Source organism: Oenanthe melanoleuca, chromosome 26, assembly GCF_029582105.1.
Source record: "Oenanthe melanoleuca isolate GR-GAL-2019-014 chromosome 26, OMel1.0, whole genome shotgun sequence".
In the NCBI taxonomy this organism is placed as follows: domain Eukaryota; kingdom Metazoa; phylum Chordata; class Aves; order Passeriformes; family Muscicapidae; genus Oenanthe; species Oenanthe melanoleuca.
The window spans coordinates 3,995,199-4,015,655 of record NC_079359.1 but is presented as its reverse complement, the minus strand read 5'-3'; the positions used below and the strand labels follow the sequence as shown (position 1 = coordinate 4,015,655).

General features: G+C 55.8%; 2 protein-coding genes across 3 annotated transcripts; one reads left to right on the top strand and one right to left on the bottom strand.

Annotated features, from left to right (window-relative positions):
• Positions 1-9,991, bottom strand: MTCH1 (mitochondrial carrier 1). The gene is made up of 12 exons (XM_056511702.1): positions 9,805-9,991; positions 8,703-8,787; positions 7,430-7,536; positions 6,958-7,035; positions 6,625-6,682; positions 5,830-5,881; positions 4,998-5,057; positions 3,461-3,554; positions 3,064-3,111; positions 2,804-2,871; positions 2,039-2,114; positions 1-1,615 (listed from the first exon to the last, which is right to left on the bottom strand). Exons 1-12 carry the CDS (start codon positions 9,964-9,966, stop codon positions 1,544-1,546), a joined length of 960 nt encoding a protein of 319 aa, XP_056367677.1. The 5' UTR covers positions 9,967-9,991; the 3' UTR covers positions 1-1,543.
• An 853-nt stretch (positions 9,992-10,844) lies between these two features.
• FGD2 (FYVE, RhoGEF and PH domain containing 2) lies at positions 10,845-19,707 on the top strand. Of its 2 annotated transcripts, none has more exons than XM_056511546.1 (16): positions 10,845-11,067; positions 12,901-13,129; positions 13,213-13,293; positions 13,601-13,749; positions 14,128-14,284; positions 14,402-14,540; positions 15,058-15,116; positions 15,450-15,596; positions 15,955-16,047; positions 16,342-16,421; positions 16,498-16,528; positions 16,632-16,724; positions 16,893-17,018; positions 17,204-17,350; positions 17,725-17,868; positions 17,994-19,707. In XM_056511546.1, the coding sequence occupies exons 1-16, from the start codon at positions 11,003-11,005 to the stop codon at positions 18,219-18,221; spliced, it is 1,968 nt and encodes a 655-aa protein (XP_056367521.1). In that variant the 5' UTR covers positions 10,845-11,002; the 3' UTR covers positions 18,222-19,707. The 2 variants fall into 2 exon arrangements, with proteins under 2 accessions (XP_056367521.1, XP_056367523.1); XM_056511548.1 differs by having other exon boundaries at positions 10,846-11,067; positions 12,973-13,129.
• The last annotated feature ends 750 nt before the right edge of the window (positions 19,708-20,457 follow it).

Genomic DNA, 20,457 nt, shown 5'->3' with positions numbered 1-20,457 from the left:
GTTGTTTTATAACTGTATTTTGGAGCATAATTAAATCCCTTTGAAATCATCTCTAGTGTTAGGGAACAGGTCCATGCATTATTTAACTGTAACACAAACTGGGAGCGAGAGAGGACAGACAGGACCGACGTCACGACACCGAAGGGAGCTGGGTGGGGGCTGCCAGTCCCAGCACGTACCACCACTGTCCTGGGCTGTGCATTGACCCTGCCTGCTGGAGAACAAACCCTGTGTGGTGGCAGGTCCCCTGAAGGCCAGGATGAGATGTGACCTCAGCTGCTGCTGCTGCAGCACACGGGAACCTGCTCAAGGAATGCTAAACCTCTTCCCAGAGAGTGCAGCATCACCTCTGTGCAAAAGACTGCTTCGTGGGGAACTGAAATGGGGGGGAAATGCCTGGCTGCCATCACAGCACAGACTGGTGCAAAGAAACTCCTGTCTGGGGAACTGAGCATCAATCCTGCCCTGGTGCCACTGCTGAGCTGTGCTCCACTGAGCACCAAGAGCCTTTGACCCTGATGTCTCGCCAGCCTTTAGCCAGCTCCAGGTGTATCCCTTTATTGCAGACAGCCCTGGATGCTGCCCCTGCTGAAGGAGAGCCCTTTGTCTGCAGCTCCAGACCCCAGCAGCTGTTTCCATCAGCCATGGGAGCAGGAGCCCAGCAGGGCTCGTGGTGCTGCTGCCTGGGAGATGCCCCTCGGTGCAGCCAGGTCAATCCAACCCAGCACCCGGCTGCCCCAAGAGGGTGTGCAGGCTGCCTGCCCAGCCCTCAGCTCTGCTGGGTCCATCCCAAACACAGCCCATTCCAGGACTGAAATGCTGCCCAAAGCAGCACCACTGGCAGTGTGTGTCCCTTCCCAAGGGCTCTCTCCGTGTCCACATCCCACTGCTGCCCTGAGCTGGGCTGGACGCGTCTCTTTAGGACTCTGCTGTTCTTGGCAGTGGGATTATTGTTTCCCTTCCCTGTTTTGAGCCTATAATTTCCTTTTCCTGCCCATGGAAGGTGGGATGCTCCTGGGTGTTCAGGTACCCTCAAACCTTAAATATGGATGCCAGGTTGATCTTGCCAAGGATGAACTACCTGCCAGGCAAAGGTGCTCTCTCCAGAAAGGATGAGGCAGGAGGCTGTCACCTGGCATAACCTTCCCAAGGAGGTGACCTTAAATCTCCTGCTGCTTCCCAGCTCAGGCAGAACAAAGCAGTCTTTTGTCCCTGCAGCTCATGGCTGGCTCCTTTAGTACCTGGGCACTTTCTGGATTCCTGGACTTCCCCAGCAACTCCAGAGCTACAGCCTGGAGCAAAGAGACAATGGCATTCTGCTCTCTCTGCTACACATCCCAGTCGAGACAGCCATGAGGAGGAAGCTTTGGTCCAGCTGGAGCCTGAACCCACATGTCCAGAAGTCTGTTGCTGGCCTTGCTGGAGAGGAGGTGTCAGTTCTGGCACCATGGACTTTGGATCAGAAAATAGAAATATACAGATATCGAAACAAGCTTGGGTTTTCTTGAGGAGTCCCAGTTGCTGAGCTGTCCCTGCCGAGGTGTCAGTCGATGGGGAAGGCGGCAGGGACGGGCGCCCTGCGGAACAGCAGGCTGGAGCCACGGAACAGCTGCCCCTGGGGAGGAGAGCCCGGGGTCAGGGCAGCCTGAGCCTGGCCAGGGAACTGCAGCTGCTTTAGCAGGGCTGACTCCATGCCCGAGGCAGGGCTGCAAGGCCTGGCAGCCTGGGCTGCTGTGCAGGACAAAGTGAGGTCCCAGCCCTGTGGGAGTTGGAGTTGGGTGTTTCTCCCAGGGGAGAGCTGCAGAGGGGCATAGACTGTGCTGTGTGCAGTGCAGGGGCTAAAAGCTCACAGGCTGCAAGCTTGGGGTGTGCAGTGGGCAGAGCAGCACTAACATGCTGGTACCAGTGCCAGAACTGGAGGGATAGAAGCAGGCTGCAGCAGGCAGCAGGATGCAGCACAGTCACTTCTGGGGAATGCTGGAGACTTGGGGAAGGAGCAGAGGTAGCCCAAATCCCAGCATGTGCCCTGCTGCCTCACCTGAGCACTGAGGTACCTCCAGCAGTGGATCCAGGATGCAAAGGCAGGAGCGTAGGGAGGGAGGCCCGCACGCAACCTGCACGGCAACAGGGAACAGCTGAGGTGAAGTGTCACCTTACCCACACAGGTAACAGAAGAGCAGCAGGAAGTGTGAGTGAGGAGTGAGGACACGGGACAGTGTCCACACTGGGCTGGCAGCCAAGTGACAGCTCGTTATTTACAAAGCAGCAGATCTGTAATTTAATTACCCTGGGGTGCACAAACACGGAGTTACCTGGAGATGTCGAGAGTCCAGGACTGTATCTACACCTTCAAAAGCAGATACTGAGAAAACTCTACACCAGACTTGGATCCCATCCTGTTCCCATGAGCACATATGCAGAAGACCTGCAGCAGTGCAGTTGGGAAGGCAAGCTTGGTCCTGCTCCTGTCTGCTCCCACCGCTGCAGTAAGAGCTCTGCTTCCCTCGTGCTGCTCCCTGGAGCCAGCACGGTCCCTTTGATCCCTGTGCCTCCAGCTTAGCTCACATCGGACCACACCATCACAACTTTGATTTCTCACCACCTGAGCTTTTCTGCTGCTGGAGTCTGTGCCCTCTGATCTAAAATTATAAGCAACCAGGGACAGGAAACGAGCCAGCTCTTCGAGGTGCCACAGAGTTTACGGGGCTGTAGGAAAGCTTTATGGTCGTTAGCAGCCCATTCAGACAACAAGGGGCTGCAAGAAAGGAAGGGAAAGCTTTAGATCTCAGTGTGAAGGACATACCCACAGTTGTTCACTGCCATGAGATCTCCCACGAGGAGGAACGGGTAGGTCAGCATGCTCACAGCGATCTGAAAGCACAGAAAACCAGCAGCCTCTCTAATGCTCCCTGTGTCAAAAACGCTATTTCCAGCTTTTGCATGTTAGCAGAGGATCCTTGGATAAGGGATGTCAAGTACAGAGCAGCCTGTGCCCCCAGAGCAGGAGCTCTGAGCCCAGAGGTGGCAGGAGGAGGGGAAAGGACACGGCAGCTGCCTACGTACCCCCATCACAAACTTGGTGTAGCTCCGGATCACCGACGCCTGGCTGAACTGCAGAGAGAAAGCAAAGGCGTTGTGGAGCAGGGGGATGACACCAGGCTGGCACTGTCATTATGTGACACTCCCCGAGCCTGAGGCGAGGGGCAAGGGGGAGGGGACAAGGCAGAAAGCAAGGAGAGCAGCTGCACTCCAGCTGAGAGTCTGGAGGGCATTTGCTGTCAACTGTGATCCCCCAAAGTGCAGGTGAAGCAGAGCCTGAGCAGACACAGCGCCTCCAGCACTTCACAGGGATGTTCCCAAAGCCTGGGGTCTGTATAAAGCAGCCCCTGCCCCCAGTAGCTCCTTCCCACTGCAGGTGCTTGGTCCAGACCCCAGGCCCCCCTCAGGCACTCCCACTCACGTTGTCGTCCACCGCGTAGGTGTTGATGAAGTGAGCCAGGAGATTGCAGCACCAGAGGAAGATGACATCCCCCAGGATGTGAGGGACTAACCCACTGCAAGGGCAAGAGGAGGGGGTGAGGTGCAGGAGGGTCCCAGTGCCACCTCCCGAGGTGCCCAGCCCTCCTTCCCTCCACCAGCTCACAGGAACTCCACTCCTCCAAAATGAAATTTTTACTTTGGGAGGAGATGAAAAGGGAGATTTCAGGGAAGAGCTCTCTCAGCCTTCAAACTTGGTACTACATGTGCTGCTCTGGCTGGAAAGTTTTTGGGATCTGCTTTTTGGGCATGACTCAAATCCTCTTGTTCTATCCCAAATCCCTTCCTGGCCCAACTCCTGCTGAGAAACCCAAGCCAGACACAGATGAAGTGGTTTCCATTTCTGAAGATACTCTTCTGGATGCAGAATGAAAAGTTCATCTCTTTGTGGAATCTCCCTTCTTTTAGAAATCAAAATGAGGGGGGTTGTTCCTGCACGACCTACTCCACTGAGAAGTGGGAGTAACTGGGGGAATGCTCAGGTCCCTCTGATTTTTCCCCAGTCCAGCCATGCCCCACTCACAGGGACCATCCCAGAGGATCCTGTATTGATGGAGCAGATTTGGAGCTGCACACTCAGCTGAGAAGCTGTGGGCTGCCAAAGGAAGAAGCAGTGACTCTCAGTGGGGTCTCTGCAGACCCCTGGCCATTCCCCTTGGAAGCCCAGGGTGAGACCCCCTGTGATTGCTTCCCCCCTTCTGATGCACTCAGGTTTCATCTGGAGGCCCATATTTTGTGACTGCAGAGCCAAAGGCATCCTGAAAATCCCTACTGAAATTCCAGAGCTGCCTTTACTATTATTGACATAATAAAGTGAGTTATCTCCCCACTACAAGCAGAGACAGCAGGTGGTTCTGCTTTTATGTAGATGTAAAAAAGAAAGGCAGGAAGCATTAATTAGGGGTTCAAGCAAAACAGTGTCCACTGAACTTCCATTTCAGTGATGCACCAATTTGCCACACTCTGTAAGCAGCTGGAAACACCTTTCAGCTCCTCCTGGTCCAGGCATCACCACACTCCAAGCACACAGGAAAACCTGCTCATTACAAGCACCCACAGTGCTCTGCAGAGGAATATGCTGCTTATCCAGGCCCTGGCTTTCATTTCAACAAGGGATCTTATTGTTGCACTTGATCTTGGTGCCTGTTGCACCAACAAATGCTTTAAATGGCCCTTCACTGAAACACAAAGAAGCACCAAGGGAAAAAAAAAGATAAGAAAAAAATACAGCTTCCTCTGGGCTCTGAAGGTTTGATTGAAGATAAGATCTGGGGCAAACTTAATGGTCAAACTGAAGTGCTGTCAAAGGCAGAGCTTTATTTGTGGCAGTGATGTGGGAGTCCCTTGGTCAGAAAAGGTTTCAGCTCAGTGTGACTCCAGCTGGGGTTGGCAGAGCTGCTGGGAGAGCCATCAGTGCCTTCAGGCTACAGGAGAAAGTATTTAAACAACAACTCACGTACACAAAGAATCCCAGGATCCCTTCTTCCTTAAATATCCTGCCAATGGCACTGAACACACCACTGCCAAGAAAGGAAAAGAGCTGTGAGTGTGCAGAGCTCTTCCACATCTGCCCTGTGCAATTTCACACACATCCTGCAGCCCCCAGCCATGGCAGTGCCTCCCCAGCCACCATTCCAGCAGAAGGCAGCTTGCCCTGCTTACTCTCCTCAGACCATGCAGGGTTTGAGGGAAGGAAGGTCGTGTGTGTTCTCTGTCAGTCTGCAGTGACACCAAGGAGAACACCCAACCTGCTCACAACTGCTCAATGCTGAAGGTACAAGAGCTCTGTGAGTGGGTACAGATGTTGTGTGATCTGGTTTGATTTAGCTGATTCTGAGGCCAAGAACCCTGTCCTGCCTTTGGGACCTCGAGCTGGCTGTTGTGGGCTGGCTGCAATCCTGTCTAGTGTGTCTCCACATTGCTCCACAGGCAGTTCTGCCCTGCAGAGAGGCAGCTGGCACTGTGAAAGGCTTGGAAAAATTTTACAGATGAAGCAAGGCTGCAGCAAAGCTTTGTGTTATCCTCCCTGCCTCCCTGCTGCCTTCCCTTTCCATTAATAGCCAAAGGAAAAAGGCAGAGACTCGCTGTGTGATCAGCAAGGGGTGAAACAGCCCCAAACCCCCACAGGCACAAGGTGACACGGCAGGGACAGAGCCCAGCCTTCCCACATCCCTCCGAGCCCCAGTCACCCAGCTCAGAGTCACTTTTCAGTCTCTCAAGCCTCCTGGATAAGCCTATTCCCCAGCACCTGGCACCTCTGAGCCCAGCCCCTCCTAAGGTGCAGCCACTCACCTGTACTTGACTTCCCGGCCTACGAACTGGACCATGCAGCGCATGGAGATCACTGAGAGGAAAGAAACACAGGGCTGATAGGGAAACAAATCCACTCTGGGTTGTAATGGATGTGAAATAAAATGAAACATGACCCTTCTGCTCTCCCTCAACTCACAGCATCTCCAGCTCCTCTCAGTGGTCATCAGCACTGCAAGACTCATTAGAAACTGGGGCCTTTCCTGAGCCTGTAAGTGGTGGGAAGGATTTCAGAGGATCACAGAGAGGTTTGGGTTGGAAGGGACCTGATAGATCACCTTTTTCCAAACCCCATGGCATGGGCAGGGACACCTGCCACTATCCCAGGCTGTTCCAAGCCCTGTCCAACCTGGTCTTGGACACTTCCAGGGATGGAGCAGCCACAGCTGCTCTGGGCATCTGTGCCAGGGCCTCGCCACCCTCACAAGGGAGGATTTCTTCCCAATATCCCATCTAACCCTGCTCTCTGGGAGTGGGAAGCCATTCCCTGTGTCCTGTCTCTCCATATCCTTGTCCAAGTCCCTCTCCAGCTCTCTTGGAGTCCCTTTAGGCACTGGAAAGCTGCTACTGGCCCTAGCCCCAATAAGATCTCTAGGACAAGGTCCTGGATGAGTGGGAAGAGAGAAACTTGTTGCTGAGCTGTGTTAATGCCTGAAGGCAAACCCCAGCATCAGCCTCATATGATAGAGAAGTATCATAAATATCATCCCCCTGAGTAAGCAGGGTTTGGGGTGATGCCCAGTCTGGAGGGGGCTGCCAGCAGGGGACAGGACTCACCGTGCAGGGGGTGTGAGACCAGCCGGGACACACACTGCATCATCATCTCGTGGGATGTCTGGGAAGGAGGAGAAAACACCTCTGAGAAAAGCTGTGCTGCTCCTCCTGCCTGGCCCAGGCCCTTTCCCTCAGGGTAGGGAAACCCATTTTGGGTCCCTCTTTTGAGATCTGTTCTTGTGGTAAACCTCTATTCCTGTGAGTTATTTCATGGAGGGACACAGAATGGCCACTAAACACCACAAACTTCTCACTCCAGTTTCTTTCCAAGTAATCTCATCCACATCCCCAGGGACCTCCCCAGCCACTCATTAACGGACAATATCCACTTCTCACCTCTCTCACCACTTTCCTAAGCGAAGTTTTCACATCATCCTTGTTAGACACATGCTCCATGTCTTCCAGTGGAAAGGCCTGAGTGGAGAGGGAAGAAAAATGGTCAGAACTGATGGAGATGCTGACCCACAATGTCTGAGGGAACCCATGAAAAGCCATGCTTTAGATGCAAGGACAAGACAAACAGGCAAGAAGGAACACAGGAGAAGAAAGGATGTAAAGTAAAAAAGAGGAATAGAGGAGTCACAAAACTGCTGACAGAGGATACAAGGCAAGGGGATGCCAAATCAAATTAAAATGGTTTATAAATTAAAAAATGCTTTGGGGATAAGGGCACTGGAAGACTATTCCCTTAAGAAATGGGGAGGGATGTGTGCATCAATCCTCCTGTGCAGCCCTGGCTGGCTGCAGGCACTTGCTGCAGTAGCACTGACCCTACAGGTGATTAATGGAGAGAGAAGCTGACCTTTACCTTCTTCACACTCCCCCTGGTGATGGTTGATAAAGTGCTTGAGATGAGGCGAGGAGTCAGGCCACGGAACAGGCCTCTCTTCCCATCCACTTCCACGATGTGTCTGGCTGGGTGGGACAACACCAGGCTGCTGTCAGTCAGGAAGGGGACTGGAGAGCACCCCAAAGTGCATGGAGAACACCCCAAAGTGCAGGGAGAGCACCCCAAAGTGCAGGGAGAGCACCCCAAAGAGCCCCAGGGTTCAGCTGAAACCATGCCAGGCTCAGCTTGGCACAGCAGCCACTCCACAGCCCCACAGGAAGTGATTTATTGTACCAGTCCTAAATAAACTTCATACTGGAAGACAATAATTCTTACTCTTTCTCATCTGCCTAACCTGGAAGGACAGCTCCAATATTTTGGGGTACTTTTTGTCTGTCCATGGTTTTGCTCACCTGAAAAGGCTCTGAGGCAGTTTGGATGAACCAGGCAGGGGGGATCCTCCCATGTGCTCTGTGCTGTCACCTCCTCCCCCCACCCCAGGAAGGTCTGACTCAGGGTTCCTATGGATCTCACAAACCCATGTTCAGTTCCTGTTTGGACATTGCATCTTCCAAAGGGCAGCACTGGAGCATTTCCAGCCCTGGATGTCCCAGGATGAGCTTCCAGTGCTCTCATCCTGCTCCTGTGCTGGTTCCACCCCATGGATACCACTGGCTGATTTTGGGATTGGCCCAGCTTGGCTATCAGGCAGTGCATTCCCCTTCCCCACAGCAAACCTGCTGTGGCAGCAGGTCACAGAGTATTCACCCACCTCTGCCATGCTGCTCACCCACAAAAAGAGGAAAATACTACTTTTTTTCCTTCTAAACGTATTACCTGCCCTTTTCTTGGTATTTCTGTCCCTTTAGAGTTCCATCTACAATACAAATGAGCAGGGCAGCAGGCAGGTTATTCCAGGGCTGGTTTAGAGCAGAAGGAAAGTATTTTGCAATCTCCAAAACACAAAAACCCCTCTGCAGCAAGCCCACATCCCCTAAAACCCCCCAACTCCTCCACCACGGTTCAAATCCAGAGCAATGTGCAGCACCAACACTGTGACCACCACCACTCTGTCCCCAGCAACAGGTACAAAAATCTGACAGCCTTGCAAGGAGTTGTGGTGGTTTGTACCTCACTGCAGCCTTGGGATGATCCCAGGGGGATGTGGGAGTGCTGCTGGGGCTCAGCTCAGTCTGCCTGGCAGCTCCCAGCCCCGAGTCCCCGAGGGAGGGAGGGAGGGACAGTCACTCACCGTAGGTGAAGAAGCCAGGCAGGTACAGGACCTTCCTCCCCAGCACATTTCTTCCAATGGTTGGAGGTAGTGGCTCATGTCCAACCTGAGAGAGAAACCTTGTGAGCAGGTCTCTGTTCTGGTGATCCCAAAGTCCCTGGGATGAACAGGATTGATCCCAGCATCCCCCATCACTCTCAAGCACTCCTTTCCCCATTTTATGGGGTCCCTAGGTTACAGGGGGTCCTCCACCCACCCATTTTAGGGGGTCCCTGTTACTGAGAGGGTCTTGGGGTTTCCTATCTCTCCTTAATGGAAGGCCTCATGGCAGAGGGGTAATTTTATAGAGATTCCCTGATTACTGGGTGTCCCCATTCCCCATTATGGGAGGGGTCCCAATGCCCCACTACAAAGGAGCCCTCACTGTATAGGGGTCCTCATCCCCCCATTCTATGGTGTCTCCTATTCCCTATATTGGGTGCCCCTATTGTAGAAGGCATCCTCATCCTCCTGTTATATAGGATACCATTTTTATATAGGACCTGCCAGCATATAGGGGACTCCATCTTCTTGCATATGGGGGACTCCATTACCCAGCTGTCCCTCATTCTACAAATGCTCAGGGGGTCCTGTTATAATGGGGGGCTGTATAGAGTGACCCCCAGTGTATGGAGGCCTCCATAGGGGCACGAAACAGGAATCCACTGCCACCCATTACACCGGGGTCCCAATCCCCCCTCATACACAGGGGGGATCCTTACATATAGATCCTTACATCCCCTTACGTAGGGGGTCCCCCATCCTATAGGTGCTCCCACACAGTGGGAGGGGCACAGGGGGTCCCATTGTAACGGGGACATTGTACATACTGTATATACAGCCCTTGCACACGGAGATTTCCATAGGGACACTCTGCAGGAATCCACCTCCCCCGCTGTCCTGGGGACCCCATCCCGTTATATACACTGAGCCCCCCCCCCACCGCCCAGGGACCCCGTTATACACTGTATATACATACAGTGACCCCCAGCGCATCACCCAGAATGATCCTCCCGTTATCCCGGAGTTACACACGGGATTCCCACCCCGCTGCACCCACCCCCCCGCTCCCCCCCGAGCGGACCTGCACCAGCAGCTTGACGTAGAGCAGGGGGTGGCTGGCGGCGGCGAGCCCCGCGCCCAGCAGCACGAACAGCCCCTCGGCGCCCTCAGGCGCCGCCGCCTCCGCCGCGCCCCCGCCAGGCGGCGACAGCGGCCCCGGGGGCAGCGCCGCCATGGCCGCCATGGCTCGCGCGTCACCGCGCCGCGCGCCGGCCGCCACCACCCGCACCGGGACGGGGGGGAAAGGGAGGAACCGCGGCGGGAGGAACCATTGTGGGGTGAGGGGGGGGCCGGCGTGAGGGGCGGCAATGGCGGCGGGCAGAGGTTTTTATGGAACTGGCTGTCAATGCCTGACGGGGTTTGAGAGCACATGGCAGAGGGGTTTGGGGAAAGGGAGAGAGAAAAGACGAGTTAAAGAAGGAGAGAGAAGGAAAGGAAGGAAAGGAGAAAAAAAACCCCCAAAATTCAAGGAAAATAAAAAAGGAAAAGGGGAAGAAGATCTCCAGTCCTGGTTCCAGCATTGGTCTGCCTGAGGGGATGTGCAGGATCCTGGGACACAAACTCTGGGATGGGTTTCTCACTTTCCATGCAAAGTGGTTCTCATGCACAGTGCAGTCATTCAGACCTGTCTGGAAAAGTGTTGTCCTACCTCCACATGGCCCCTTCTCCAGCCACATCTTGTTCATTCTCATGGTTATTGCCAGCAATCCTTGGCTGTTGTTACAGCAGTCCTTGGCTGGCCCCACAGTCAAGCAGCTGTTGGTGTTTGGGACACACATCAGCCCTGCCTGGGCACCAGGTCCTGGTGCCATTCCTGGCCCCTGGAGCCACCCAGATCCCCGTGTCCTGGTGGGACACAGCCCACCCCACCTGGGCTGCACAGCCAGGACGTGTCCCAGGTCACACCGTCCCTGCCTCTGCCCTGGCCTTGGCTGTGCCACCACTTCAATCCCCCCCGAACTGAAGCAATTCCCAGCGTTTTCTCAGTGTTTCTCCTACCCACAAACTGCTGTGCTTCCTCTTTCCCTTCCCTTTTGAGGCCAGCCCTGAGACAAGCTCTGCTACCGCAGAGAGGGCGGCGGGTGGGCTTTGCCTCGTGCAAATCCTCGTTCCCAAACTGCAGCCAGAAACACTTCAGAGCAGAGAGGGGGTCAGAGGAAGGAGCCCCCAGCACTGCCCCTGCAGCTCCTGGACACTCAGGACTGCTCCCAGCCCATGCCATGGAGGGAAGGGCAGATACTCAGCAGAGTGTGGTGAAGCTGGTGGCTGCATTTGAAGAGCACTGGTAAGGCAGGAGGGCTCTGGGTGCTGAGGGTGTGTTAGGGCTCCACGTGGAGTGGGTTTGGGAAGGAAGAAACCCACTGTGGAGGTGGTTTGGAGCCTGTGGAGAACCTGACAAGGTGAATTGAAATTCTTCACCACTCAGGTCTGTCTCAGTGTTTTCCTCCCGCTATGGGTCATGAGCAGAAATCTGAAAACCTCAGTGGGGTGTGAGTGGTTCTGGCTGGCTCAGGGTTAGGCTGTGGCAGCCCATTCCCCCACACTCAGCATCTTCACACTCAGACTGGCTGGTGCATCCTGCTGCTGCTGCTGGGGAAAGGAATCCTGGTTTGCAAATATGTAGGCTGGGATTTTCCCTGAGAATTAACTGCCTGGGTGTCTGGGAGGGTCCCAGCCTCAGACTGTCCTGTTGTTTGCAGAGATGTGGCTCCTAGGAAAGGAAACATAAAGCAATATGTTAGGGGAGAGAGAGAATTCCTTTCTTAAAACAGCTCCTTCCCTTGGAGTGTGAGCTGGGACCCTCAGACAATGTGTGCTGGGGTCTGAGCGAGGGGATCTGCCCTGGCTCTGGTGTAAAAGTAATTCTGAGGCTTCAGGTGAGTTACTGACAGGGCTGTGCCTCAGTGTCTCCATCTGTTGGATCAAGATATGGAATCCTGCCATTCCTTGTACCCATGAGATGCTCTCAGTGAGTCTTGGAGAGGCTGGGTGGTTGGGCAGGTGAGTTTTGCAGCAATTCCTGAAGATGCTCAGGCACGAGATTTCCTTTCATTCCAGGAACTCCTGCATCTCTGCTGTGTGCTTTTCCCCAGGCATTGTGGTTGTCCCCACCATCCCACAGTGATGCTGTGTTGGAGGCACTGCAGTGTTTGATCTGCCCCCATGTCACTGCTGCAGTGTGTTTCTTGTTTGTCTTCGAGTGTGAGTTTGATTTAGAGGAAACAAAAGTAACTTGGGACTTTCAGAGGAAGCTGGGGAACCTGGGAATAAGCAAAACATTTTGGAACAGCCAAGGGTTTGGCCTAAGTCAGCGTAAACAGAAAGAGAGAAGTTCTCTGTTGGGACTCAGCTGTGGTTTTAGGCTGACACAGGTTTGGGAGGCACTGGGAGAGATGGACAAAGTCTCTTTGTCTCTGAAGGGTTCTGCCAGCCCCCCAGACAGGAGGGGACTTGTGCATGGCTGTGGATGCTCACAGCCATCCTGAGCATGGGATGCAGCTGACATCTTCTTCAGTTGAGTCTCTGCCTCTCAGTCACCTCCTATCCTCAACTTTGCAGTTTGATGTCCAATTTCTTCATGTCTTTCCCACCCTATCCATCCCACTCCTCTCTGCAGGCCAGTTTCTGCCCAGAGCAGTTTCCTGCAGGGACCAGCTCTTGGATGACAGACAGGTCACTTGCTGTCACCTTCATGGCCTGGCTTCTCCCTCATGCCTGCTCTGGACCTGATTTCTTTGTCTTTGCCAGAAAAGGGAAGAGAGAACACCACCAAAAAACAACCTGTGCAAAACCACCCACACGTGGCCTGCTCTTGGCTCAAAACTCTTGGCTGTTGGGCTTCTCCCTGCTTTTCTCCATGGTGGCAGCAGGCAGAAAGCCAGAGCTGTGGGTGGGATAAATGGCAGGATCCTGCTTTTCTAGAGCAGGAGAGGGACTGGGCACAGCAGCAGGGGCTCTGGGAGAAGAGAGGCTGGATCCTGGCCCTGTGGAGGATGCTGTGGATGTTTGCACTGCAGGGCTGTGGTGGAGCAGAGCAGTGTCAGTGCTGGGCAGCTGCTGCTCTTGTCCCTTTTGGTGGCTTTAAGCAGGGGGCTGTGCTGGGCACATTCCTTTGTAGCAGGGACAGCACATCTGCCCGGAGGGATAAGCAGGCAGGCAGGCAGCCCCAGCTTCCAACATTCCCTGCCAGCCAGAGCCACTCCCTGGCCAGAGAAGAGAACAAGGAGGAGAGGAATCAGCAAGGTCAGCGTGGGCTCAGCTTCAAATGCCTCCGCTCACTGCGATCCAAAATCCGTGAGGACGACTGGAGGAGGCCACAGGGCCCAGGCCTGGAGCCTGGCAGCCAGGTGAGCTCCTGGTGGTGCCCACACTCAGGCAGGGCTCAGAGTCTCATCTCTGCCCATGAGACTGAGCCCTGCTCCCCATGCAGGAACCAGAGGAAAAGAAAATTGCACTTGAGCTGCTGGAGACAGAGCAGGCGTATGTCAACCGCCTCCACCTCCTTGATCAGGTGAACTGGGGAGTGAAGGGACCAGTGCAAGGGGATTTTGGAGAGATTGAAGCTGTAAAAATGATAAACACGTGGGCTGCTGGTCTTTACAGACAGAGATTGAGTCTGGCCTTTGTCTTTTCTACGCCCCACACCTCTGGGAAGCACCCTTGTCCTAGCAAAGCCTTCCATCCCACTCTCCTCTTGGAGACTGGGATTTCCCTCCTGCACAGTCAGGCCTTTCACTGGGTGATGTGCCAGTCTCAGAGAGGGAATGGGATTCTCAAACATTTCCTTGGCCCTTTTTGTTCACCCTTCTTTCTTCCAGGTATTCTATACAGAGCTGATGAAAGAAGCCAAAACTGGGAAGACAGTCCCAGAGGAAGTGGTAAAGATGATCTTTTCCAACATCTCCTCCATCTACCAGTTCCACGCTGAGTTCTTCCTGCCAGAGCTGCAGAAGCGCATGGAGGATTGGTGAGCTGCAGGACACCTGGGTGGCTTGGCCAGGCTGGGGGAGCAGCAGCACTGAGTGTGGGCTGCCACCAGGACCAGAGCTCAGCCTGTTTTGCTCCAAATGTGTTGTGCTGGAAAACACTTCCTTAAAATGCTCAGATCAGAGTATGGAAAGTTGGGTGACATCTCAGGTGGTTTGAGGGTGTGCCTGGCTATGTACAGCCCAGGCTGGCTGCAAGGTGGGGACATTCCTGTTCTGGAGAGCAGGAAATGGTGTGGGGATGTAGCAGGTTGCAGCAGGGAAAACCTCAGTCCTCCACTGTGGTCCTTCAGTCCATCCCTCTGTCTGTCCACCCTGACAGACTGAGGGAACTGCTGCTCTGTGGTTCCCTCCTGCAGGAACCGCAACCCCCGCATTGGGGATGTGATCCAGAAGCTTGCACCCTTCCTCAAGATGTATGGGGAATATGTGAAGAACTTCGACAAGGCTGTGGAGCTCATCACTGCCTGGTCAGAGAAATCACCCCCCTTCCAGGAGCTCATTGCTGACATCCAGGTAAGGGCAGGGCAGGGGAATCAGAGCTCCCAAAATCTCCTGGGAACAGGGAAACAGCAGAGGGTGGGAGCTGCCTTGGTCACAGTTCCTCTCTCTGTGCCTGCTGTCCCTGCCCAGAAGAGGAAGGTCTGTGCTAACCTGACGCTGCAGCACCACATGCTGGAACCCGTGCAGAGGATCCCGCGCTACGAGCTCCTCCTGAAGGATTATGTGCGGAAACTGCCACCCCAGTCCCCCGACAGGGGTGATGCTGAGAGTGAGGGCTCTGGGTCTCCATGCTGGGGAGGGCACGGTGGGTTTGTGGGAAATAACAACCCCCAGTGTTGTACATGGGCACCAGAGTACCTGGATTCACTCACCAGCTGCCCTGTGCCCTTGGATAAACCTCTCAGTCTGATCCTTCTCTAGCAGGGAGAGGAATTAATCTGCCTTTTCAGGGGCTGAGGAGGGGAAGGATGGTGTGTCAGGTGTCCACAGTATCCTCTAAAGAGACCTGTAGCAGCTGGGGGAGCTTTCAGACCCCTGTGGATAACAGTTCCCAGTCCTGCTGGGCTGGAGGGACACAGGAGTGGGATATCTGTCCCTCCAAGACCTGTCCATGTGCAGTCCAGCTGTACCCAGATTCCTGCACAGCATTTCAGGGCCACTTGGACTGTGTTCACAGAAGGGTATTAGCTGCTACTCATGTGCATCCATGAGGGACAAAGCCAGAAGCTTCCTCCCACAGGTCCAGAGCAGGTGCTTCACCTCCAGCCTGTCTGTTCTCATTGCAGAGGCCCTGGAGATGATTTTTATGGTGGCCAAGCACTCAAATGCAGCTATTGCAGAGATGGTGAGACCCTGTCCCAGCTGGAAATGCTTTGCAGCTCATGGCACAGTCCCTCTGAAGGGGACAAGAGCCCTATGGGTTCAGCTGTGGAGCTTAGACCCTGCTTTTAATGCCCAACCTCAGCACCCCAAGCCCGGGGAAGTCACATCTGTAGCATCAGCTGGGATGTGACCAGCTGGTCAAGCAGATCCCAAAGATGAGTTTCAGCTGAGAGAGCTGTGCCACCTCTCCCAGTACTCAGCAACTGGCTGGGAGGTGGGCATGCAGGGGACCCAGCGGTGACAAGGTTGTGGCTGCTCAGCACCCCACAAAAACAGGTCCCTCTGCCTCCCCCAGGAACGGCTGCAGAACCTCTGGGTGGTCTATCAGAGACTGGGCCTCGAGGATGACATCGTGGATCCCTCCAATGAGCTGATCAAGGAGGGACCAATCCAAAAAATCTCCACCCGCAACAACAGCACATCGGAGAAGTACCTGTTCCTGGTGGGAGTGGGTGCTGGGACAGGGGGAGGGAGCAGATGGGAGTGGGGAGAGGGGCAGCACAGCCTGGCCAGGGTGTTGCTGGGTCACCTCGACACGGAGGGGATGAATTCAGAGCTTGGTGGGGGTTTGACCCTGCTCAGTGCAGAGCACTCTGTGCAGGACGTCGTTGGGAATGTGTCATCAGCCCTGGGAGATGCTTCACCCCTGCAGGGTGGGAGAGGGCTGAGGCACAAACAGTCGAGTTTTAGGTGGGATTCTTCCCAAGGACCAGCTCAGCCCTGGGGAGTGGAGGACCCCAGACCCCAGGGAAGCCCACAGCTCGGAGCAGGCTCCAACCCACCCTGTTCTCCCCTCCCAGTTCAACAACATGCTGCTGTACTGCGTGCCCAAGGTCATCCAGGTGGGCGCCGAGTTCCAGGTCCACCTGCGCATGGATGTGGAGGGCATGAAGGTCAGACAAACACCTTGTCTTTGTGCTTCCCCCAGCTCCTGACTCCTCCAAAAAGCCTCTGCTTTGGGGTGTGGCTGCTGCCCGAACTTCCTCAGGGAGAGGGAGGGAGGAGCTGAAGCCAGAGGTGGCTTGGTGAGTGGGGTTGATACTCTGATCCTGGGAATTGGCAGTGGAACCTTGTGCACGTTGGATCTGAGGGGCTAAAGGGACATGCCTGTGCCCCATGCCGTGGAGAAAGGTCCAGGTGTGCTGCAAGTGGGTTCAGCTCCACATCCTTTCTCTGGTCTCCCACAGGTGCGGGAGCTGAAGGACACTGAGTTCCCTCACACCTTCCTGGTTTCAGGAAAGCAGCGGACGCTGGAGCTCCAAGCCAGGTAAGGGGAAGGGTGACACCGTGCAGACCCTCAGGAAGGAGGGACAACAGCTCATCCACCTCCTTTCTGTACCCAGGTCTGCAGAGGAGATGAATAACTGGATCAAGGTACCAATGACTGCTGGGAGAGAGGGCACAGCCCCCCCATCCCAGCTGGATGCCCTGGATCAGGGCACCCCCAGTGCCCCTCCAGCCCTGCCTTCCCCTCTAGGCCTTCCAGGATGCCATTGACAGGAAGGAGAAGAGGAGTGAGACCTTTAAGGCAGCAGTGCATGGACTGGAGACTGACACCCCTGCACTGAAGGTAACCCTCCTGCTGTCCCTGTGCCCCACCTGCCTCCAGCTGCTCGGGAGAACAAACACACCTTGCTGTGCTTCAGTGTCCCCAGCTAAATCGACCTGGGGGAGGCAGGGGAGGGGAAGGGTGAGGACAGAGGGCTGGGAGCACCCACACTGTGATTTCCCCCCCCAGACAGAGGAGCTGGGCCGCCGGGCCCCGCAGTGGGTGCGGGACAATCTGGTGACCATGTGCATGCGCTGCAAGGAGCCCTTCAACGCCATCACCCGCCGCAGGCACCACTGCCGGGCCTGTGGATACGTGAGCGCCCCTCCCTCCCTCCTGGCCTGCTTGGGTGGCCACTGGGCCAGGAGTGCACCTCTCCTACACCTTGTACCCCTTTCCTAGGCTTAGGGCTGCTCCTGCCCCTCAGCTCCTCGTGGAGCTGTCCCTGGGTCCCCTGGCCCTGCCCCGGTGTCACCAGTGTCCCTGTCTGGTGGCTGCAGGTGGTGTGTGCTCGCTGCTCCGACTACAGGGCCGAGCTGCAGTACGATGGGAACCGCCCCAACCGCGTCTGCCAGGAGTGTTTCATCTTCCTGACCGGCCACACTGTGCTGGAGGACCGCGAGGGGAAGAACAAAGGCATCCTGGAGGTGAGCTCTGCCCTTCCCTGCCCGGCCTCCAGCCTCCCCGTGCCCTCTGAGCATTGTCACACACCCCGGTCTCCAGCCTCGCTGTCCCAGCCTGGCCCTGCACCCGCAGCAGGAGGGGAAGGTCACTCCCACAGCAGTCAGGGGGTGCATGTGTTGATCTCACTCTCTCGTGCTCCAAGCCTTGGGACCAAGCAGCCGGGGCTCCCTTCACCACAGGATGTCACAGCACCATCATAGCCAGGGCAGCCCCCACCTGCCCCTGCTTTGGGGCGTTTTCTGGACTGGGCAGGGAATTCCCCAGGAAATTATGTCAGCTCAGTGCCCTTTCTACCATCTGCACTGGGTACTGAGGGATTTGTTGGTTATTTTGGCAGAAAGGAGCTGCAGAGGTATCGAGCAGGAGTTTGCTCTGCAGTTCCCTGCAGCTGCTGGACAAGAACGGCAAGTGGGGCACACGGGGCTGGTTCGTGATCCCAGAGGATGATCCCCTTGTGCTCTACATCTATGCAGCCCCCCAGGTGAGGTCTGGTCGGAGCCACCCCCAGGGGGCATCCCGCTGTGCCCAAGGGACATCCCCGTGTGCCCAAGGGACATCCCGCTGTGCCCATGCCCTGCTTGCCACCGCTGTCTCTCTCCTTGGCAGGATGTCCGAGCCCACACCTCCATCCCCCTGCTGGGCTACCAGGTGCGGGACGTGCCGCAGAGCGAGTCCCGGCACCTCTTCCAGCTGGCGCAGTCCCGGCAGGTGTTCACCTTCATGGCCGACACGGAGGAGCTGAAGCGGCGCTGGATGAAGGCCATGGCTCGCTCTGCCGCGGGGATCACTCACCCAGAGGAGGAGGATGCAGACCCCTGTGATGAAGCAGAATGAGGCCATTCCCACCCCTGCGCTGCCCGGGTGGGTCACACCTCCCCTGCCTGCTCTCACTGCTGGCTTTGGGCAGACCCCCGACATCTCGGCAGTCTGGTTTAACACCGCGATAGGGGCAAGATGGGGACACGTTTGCCACCACACGGACAAGCTGGATGCCTTTTCCCTCCCTCCTGGCTCTCCGCGCTGGACAGAGGCGCTGGGAGTGGAGGAGGGGGTGGATTTTGGGGGATTTGGGGGTTTTGGGGAGCCCGGCCCCGGTGTGTGCGGTGCCGCCGGCGGCCACGCGAGGGCAGCACGGGCCCGTCCTTCCTTAGGGCGCCCCGAGCCCGCAGCGTCTGTGGGACGGGATGCTGAGATAAACCCCACCCGCGACCCCTCTCTGCGCTCCCTGCAGCCTTTCTTGGGCCTGTGTTTTCAAGAGAGCCCCCTGGGATTGTCCCCGTGGCTCCACATTGCCGGATATGTCACAAATATGTCAGGCACCCAGCCTCGCAGCCCAGGGAGCCCAGTGCTGGATTCAGGGTGTCCCTTGTCCAGCTTGTCACCACTCGTGGCCTCACACTGCAGTCCATGGTGTGGGGGTGCCCCTTAACCACAGACACTCCTCACCTGCCTCACTGAGCCAGCCCACACCTGCCTATCCCAGGCTTTCCCTGCACTCTCCTGCCCACAAGCACCTTCCACCCTCTGTTTCATGTTTCCTGGAGGAAAACACTCTGGGACAAGGTCGTGTCCACACAGGTGCAGCTGTGATGCTGGGGAGACACAGGGAATCTCCCTCTCCATCATCAGCATAAGGAGCACCCCTGTTCATTTCAGTCAGTGCTTTAGGCTGCAGCCCCACATTTTTCTCTCTGCATTTTCTTTAGCTCCCCAAAAATGTTGCCCAGGCTGAAGCTGCCATTTCTGAGCCTGCCAGGGGCCTCATGCACAGAACTGGAGGAGCCCATGATCCCTGGCAGCTCCAGCACAGCTCCAGCCTTGGGCAGGGCCCAGGGGTGTCACAGGCTGAACAGATCCCTGCAGACTGGGAAGGGAGGTGGAGCAGGATACTGCAAATGGGGAAAGGACGGGGGGTAAAGAAGAACCAGAGCTGTCACCACTCTGGGGGACTTTGGGGACACATGAAAAAGCTGTGAGCAATGTCCTTCCTCAGTCTGCTTTACTCAGCTCTTGCTGGGAAAGGGCAAACTGTGGTGGCTTTATCTCCAACTTAGGAGATCCCATCAAGGAAGGGGGAGAGGAGCTGGATGCCAAAGCAGCTGCCCCTCAGAGTGCCACTGAGTCCAGATACAAACAGCACAAACAGGGCTTTCCAGAGACACCCCAAAACAGGCATCACCCCGTGGGAAGGGGAAACCCCAGCAGCCCTGGAAAAGCTGGGGAGCTCAGGGTGCTGCTGGGAGGAAAGAGTGAGCAAGGGGAAGCCCGGGGGCTGGAAGGCTCTGCGTGGTGGCCCTTCCACCTCGGCGTCACCTCTGTGTCAGCGCAAGCCCCGAGCAGGGAGCTGCCATCAGCCCTCGGCTCGTGAATGGCCTAAGAATAAATTTCCTGTTTACCCAGTGAGGAATTGCTCCTGGGGCAGAGGGCACCTGGGGCTATTTTTACCAGCTCCTGCTCTCCTCCCTCCTGACCCCCCAGCACCCTCGGGATCTCTGCCCCACTGCAGCACCCAGGGGTGCCTTGGGAAGGGGCTGCCACGGAGGAGAGATGGCCCGGGGATGGAGGGGGTGGCAGGGCACCAGGGCACGTCACTGCCGTGGCTTTGGCATCGTGCCACCCTCCAAGACAGGGAGACACCATCACTGCTCTGAGCATCATAAAACAGGAGGGTGAGAGACTGGACTTTAAGGGGTTTGCATGATTCCTCAACTCTGCTTTCCTAGAAAAAAAATTATATATATATATATATATATATACACATAAATTTTTAAATGTGCAGAGAATACACTGCTGAATTTTCTCTGCCCATCTTGTCTCAATCCCTGGGCAGTGCCACAGCAGCGGTGGTCAAGCAGAGCCGTTTGGCCTCTTGCCTCCAGAGCAGAAAGTGAAACCCCCGTGCAGAAGCCACAGTTTCCTATTCTCGAGAATGGGGAAGGCTCGCAGGCCATTTACCAGCATCCCCCCCGCTGGCCCCCCCACGCCTCTTCTCGTAAGCACTGACCAAAATACGCTGTGAAACCCGCAGTGCCTGAGCTGGGGCCGGGACACCCAGCACGGAGAGCGCCCA

Bases quoted from the DNA above. Each gene is read 5' to 3' on its own strand.
- MTCH1 (XM_056511702.1), bottom strand. From the start codon at position 9,966: ATGGCGGCCATGGCGGCGCTGCCCCCGGGGCCGCTGTCGCCGCCTGGC. The intron at 7,537-8,702 runs GTGAGTGACTGT...TGTCCCACCCAG, and splicing joins GCCTGGCTTCTTCACCTACG to CCAGACACATCGTGGAAGTG. The intron at 5,058-5,829 runs GTGAGTGGCTGC...CTTTCTTGGCAG, and splicing joins GGCCGGGAAGTCAAGTACAG to TGGTGTGTTCAGTGCCATTG.
- FGD2 (XM_056511546.1), top strand. From the start codon at position 11,003: ATGGAGGGAAGGGCAGATACTCAGCAGAGTGTGGTGAAGCTGGTGGCT. The intron at 14,541-15,057 runs GTGAGGGCTCTG...TTCTCATTGCAG, and splicing joins CGACAGGGGTGATGCTGAGA to AGGCCCTGGAGATGATTTTT. The intron at 16,725-16,892 runs GTAACCCTCCTG...TTCCCCCCCCAG, and splicing joins CTGACACCCCTGCACTGAAG to ACAGAGGAGCTGGGCCGCCG.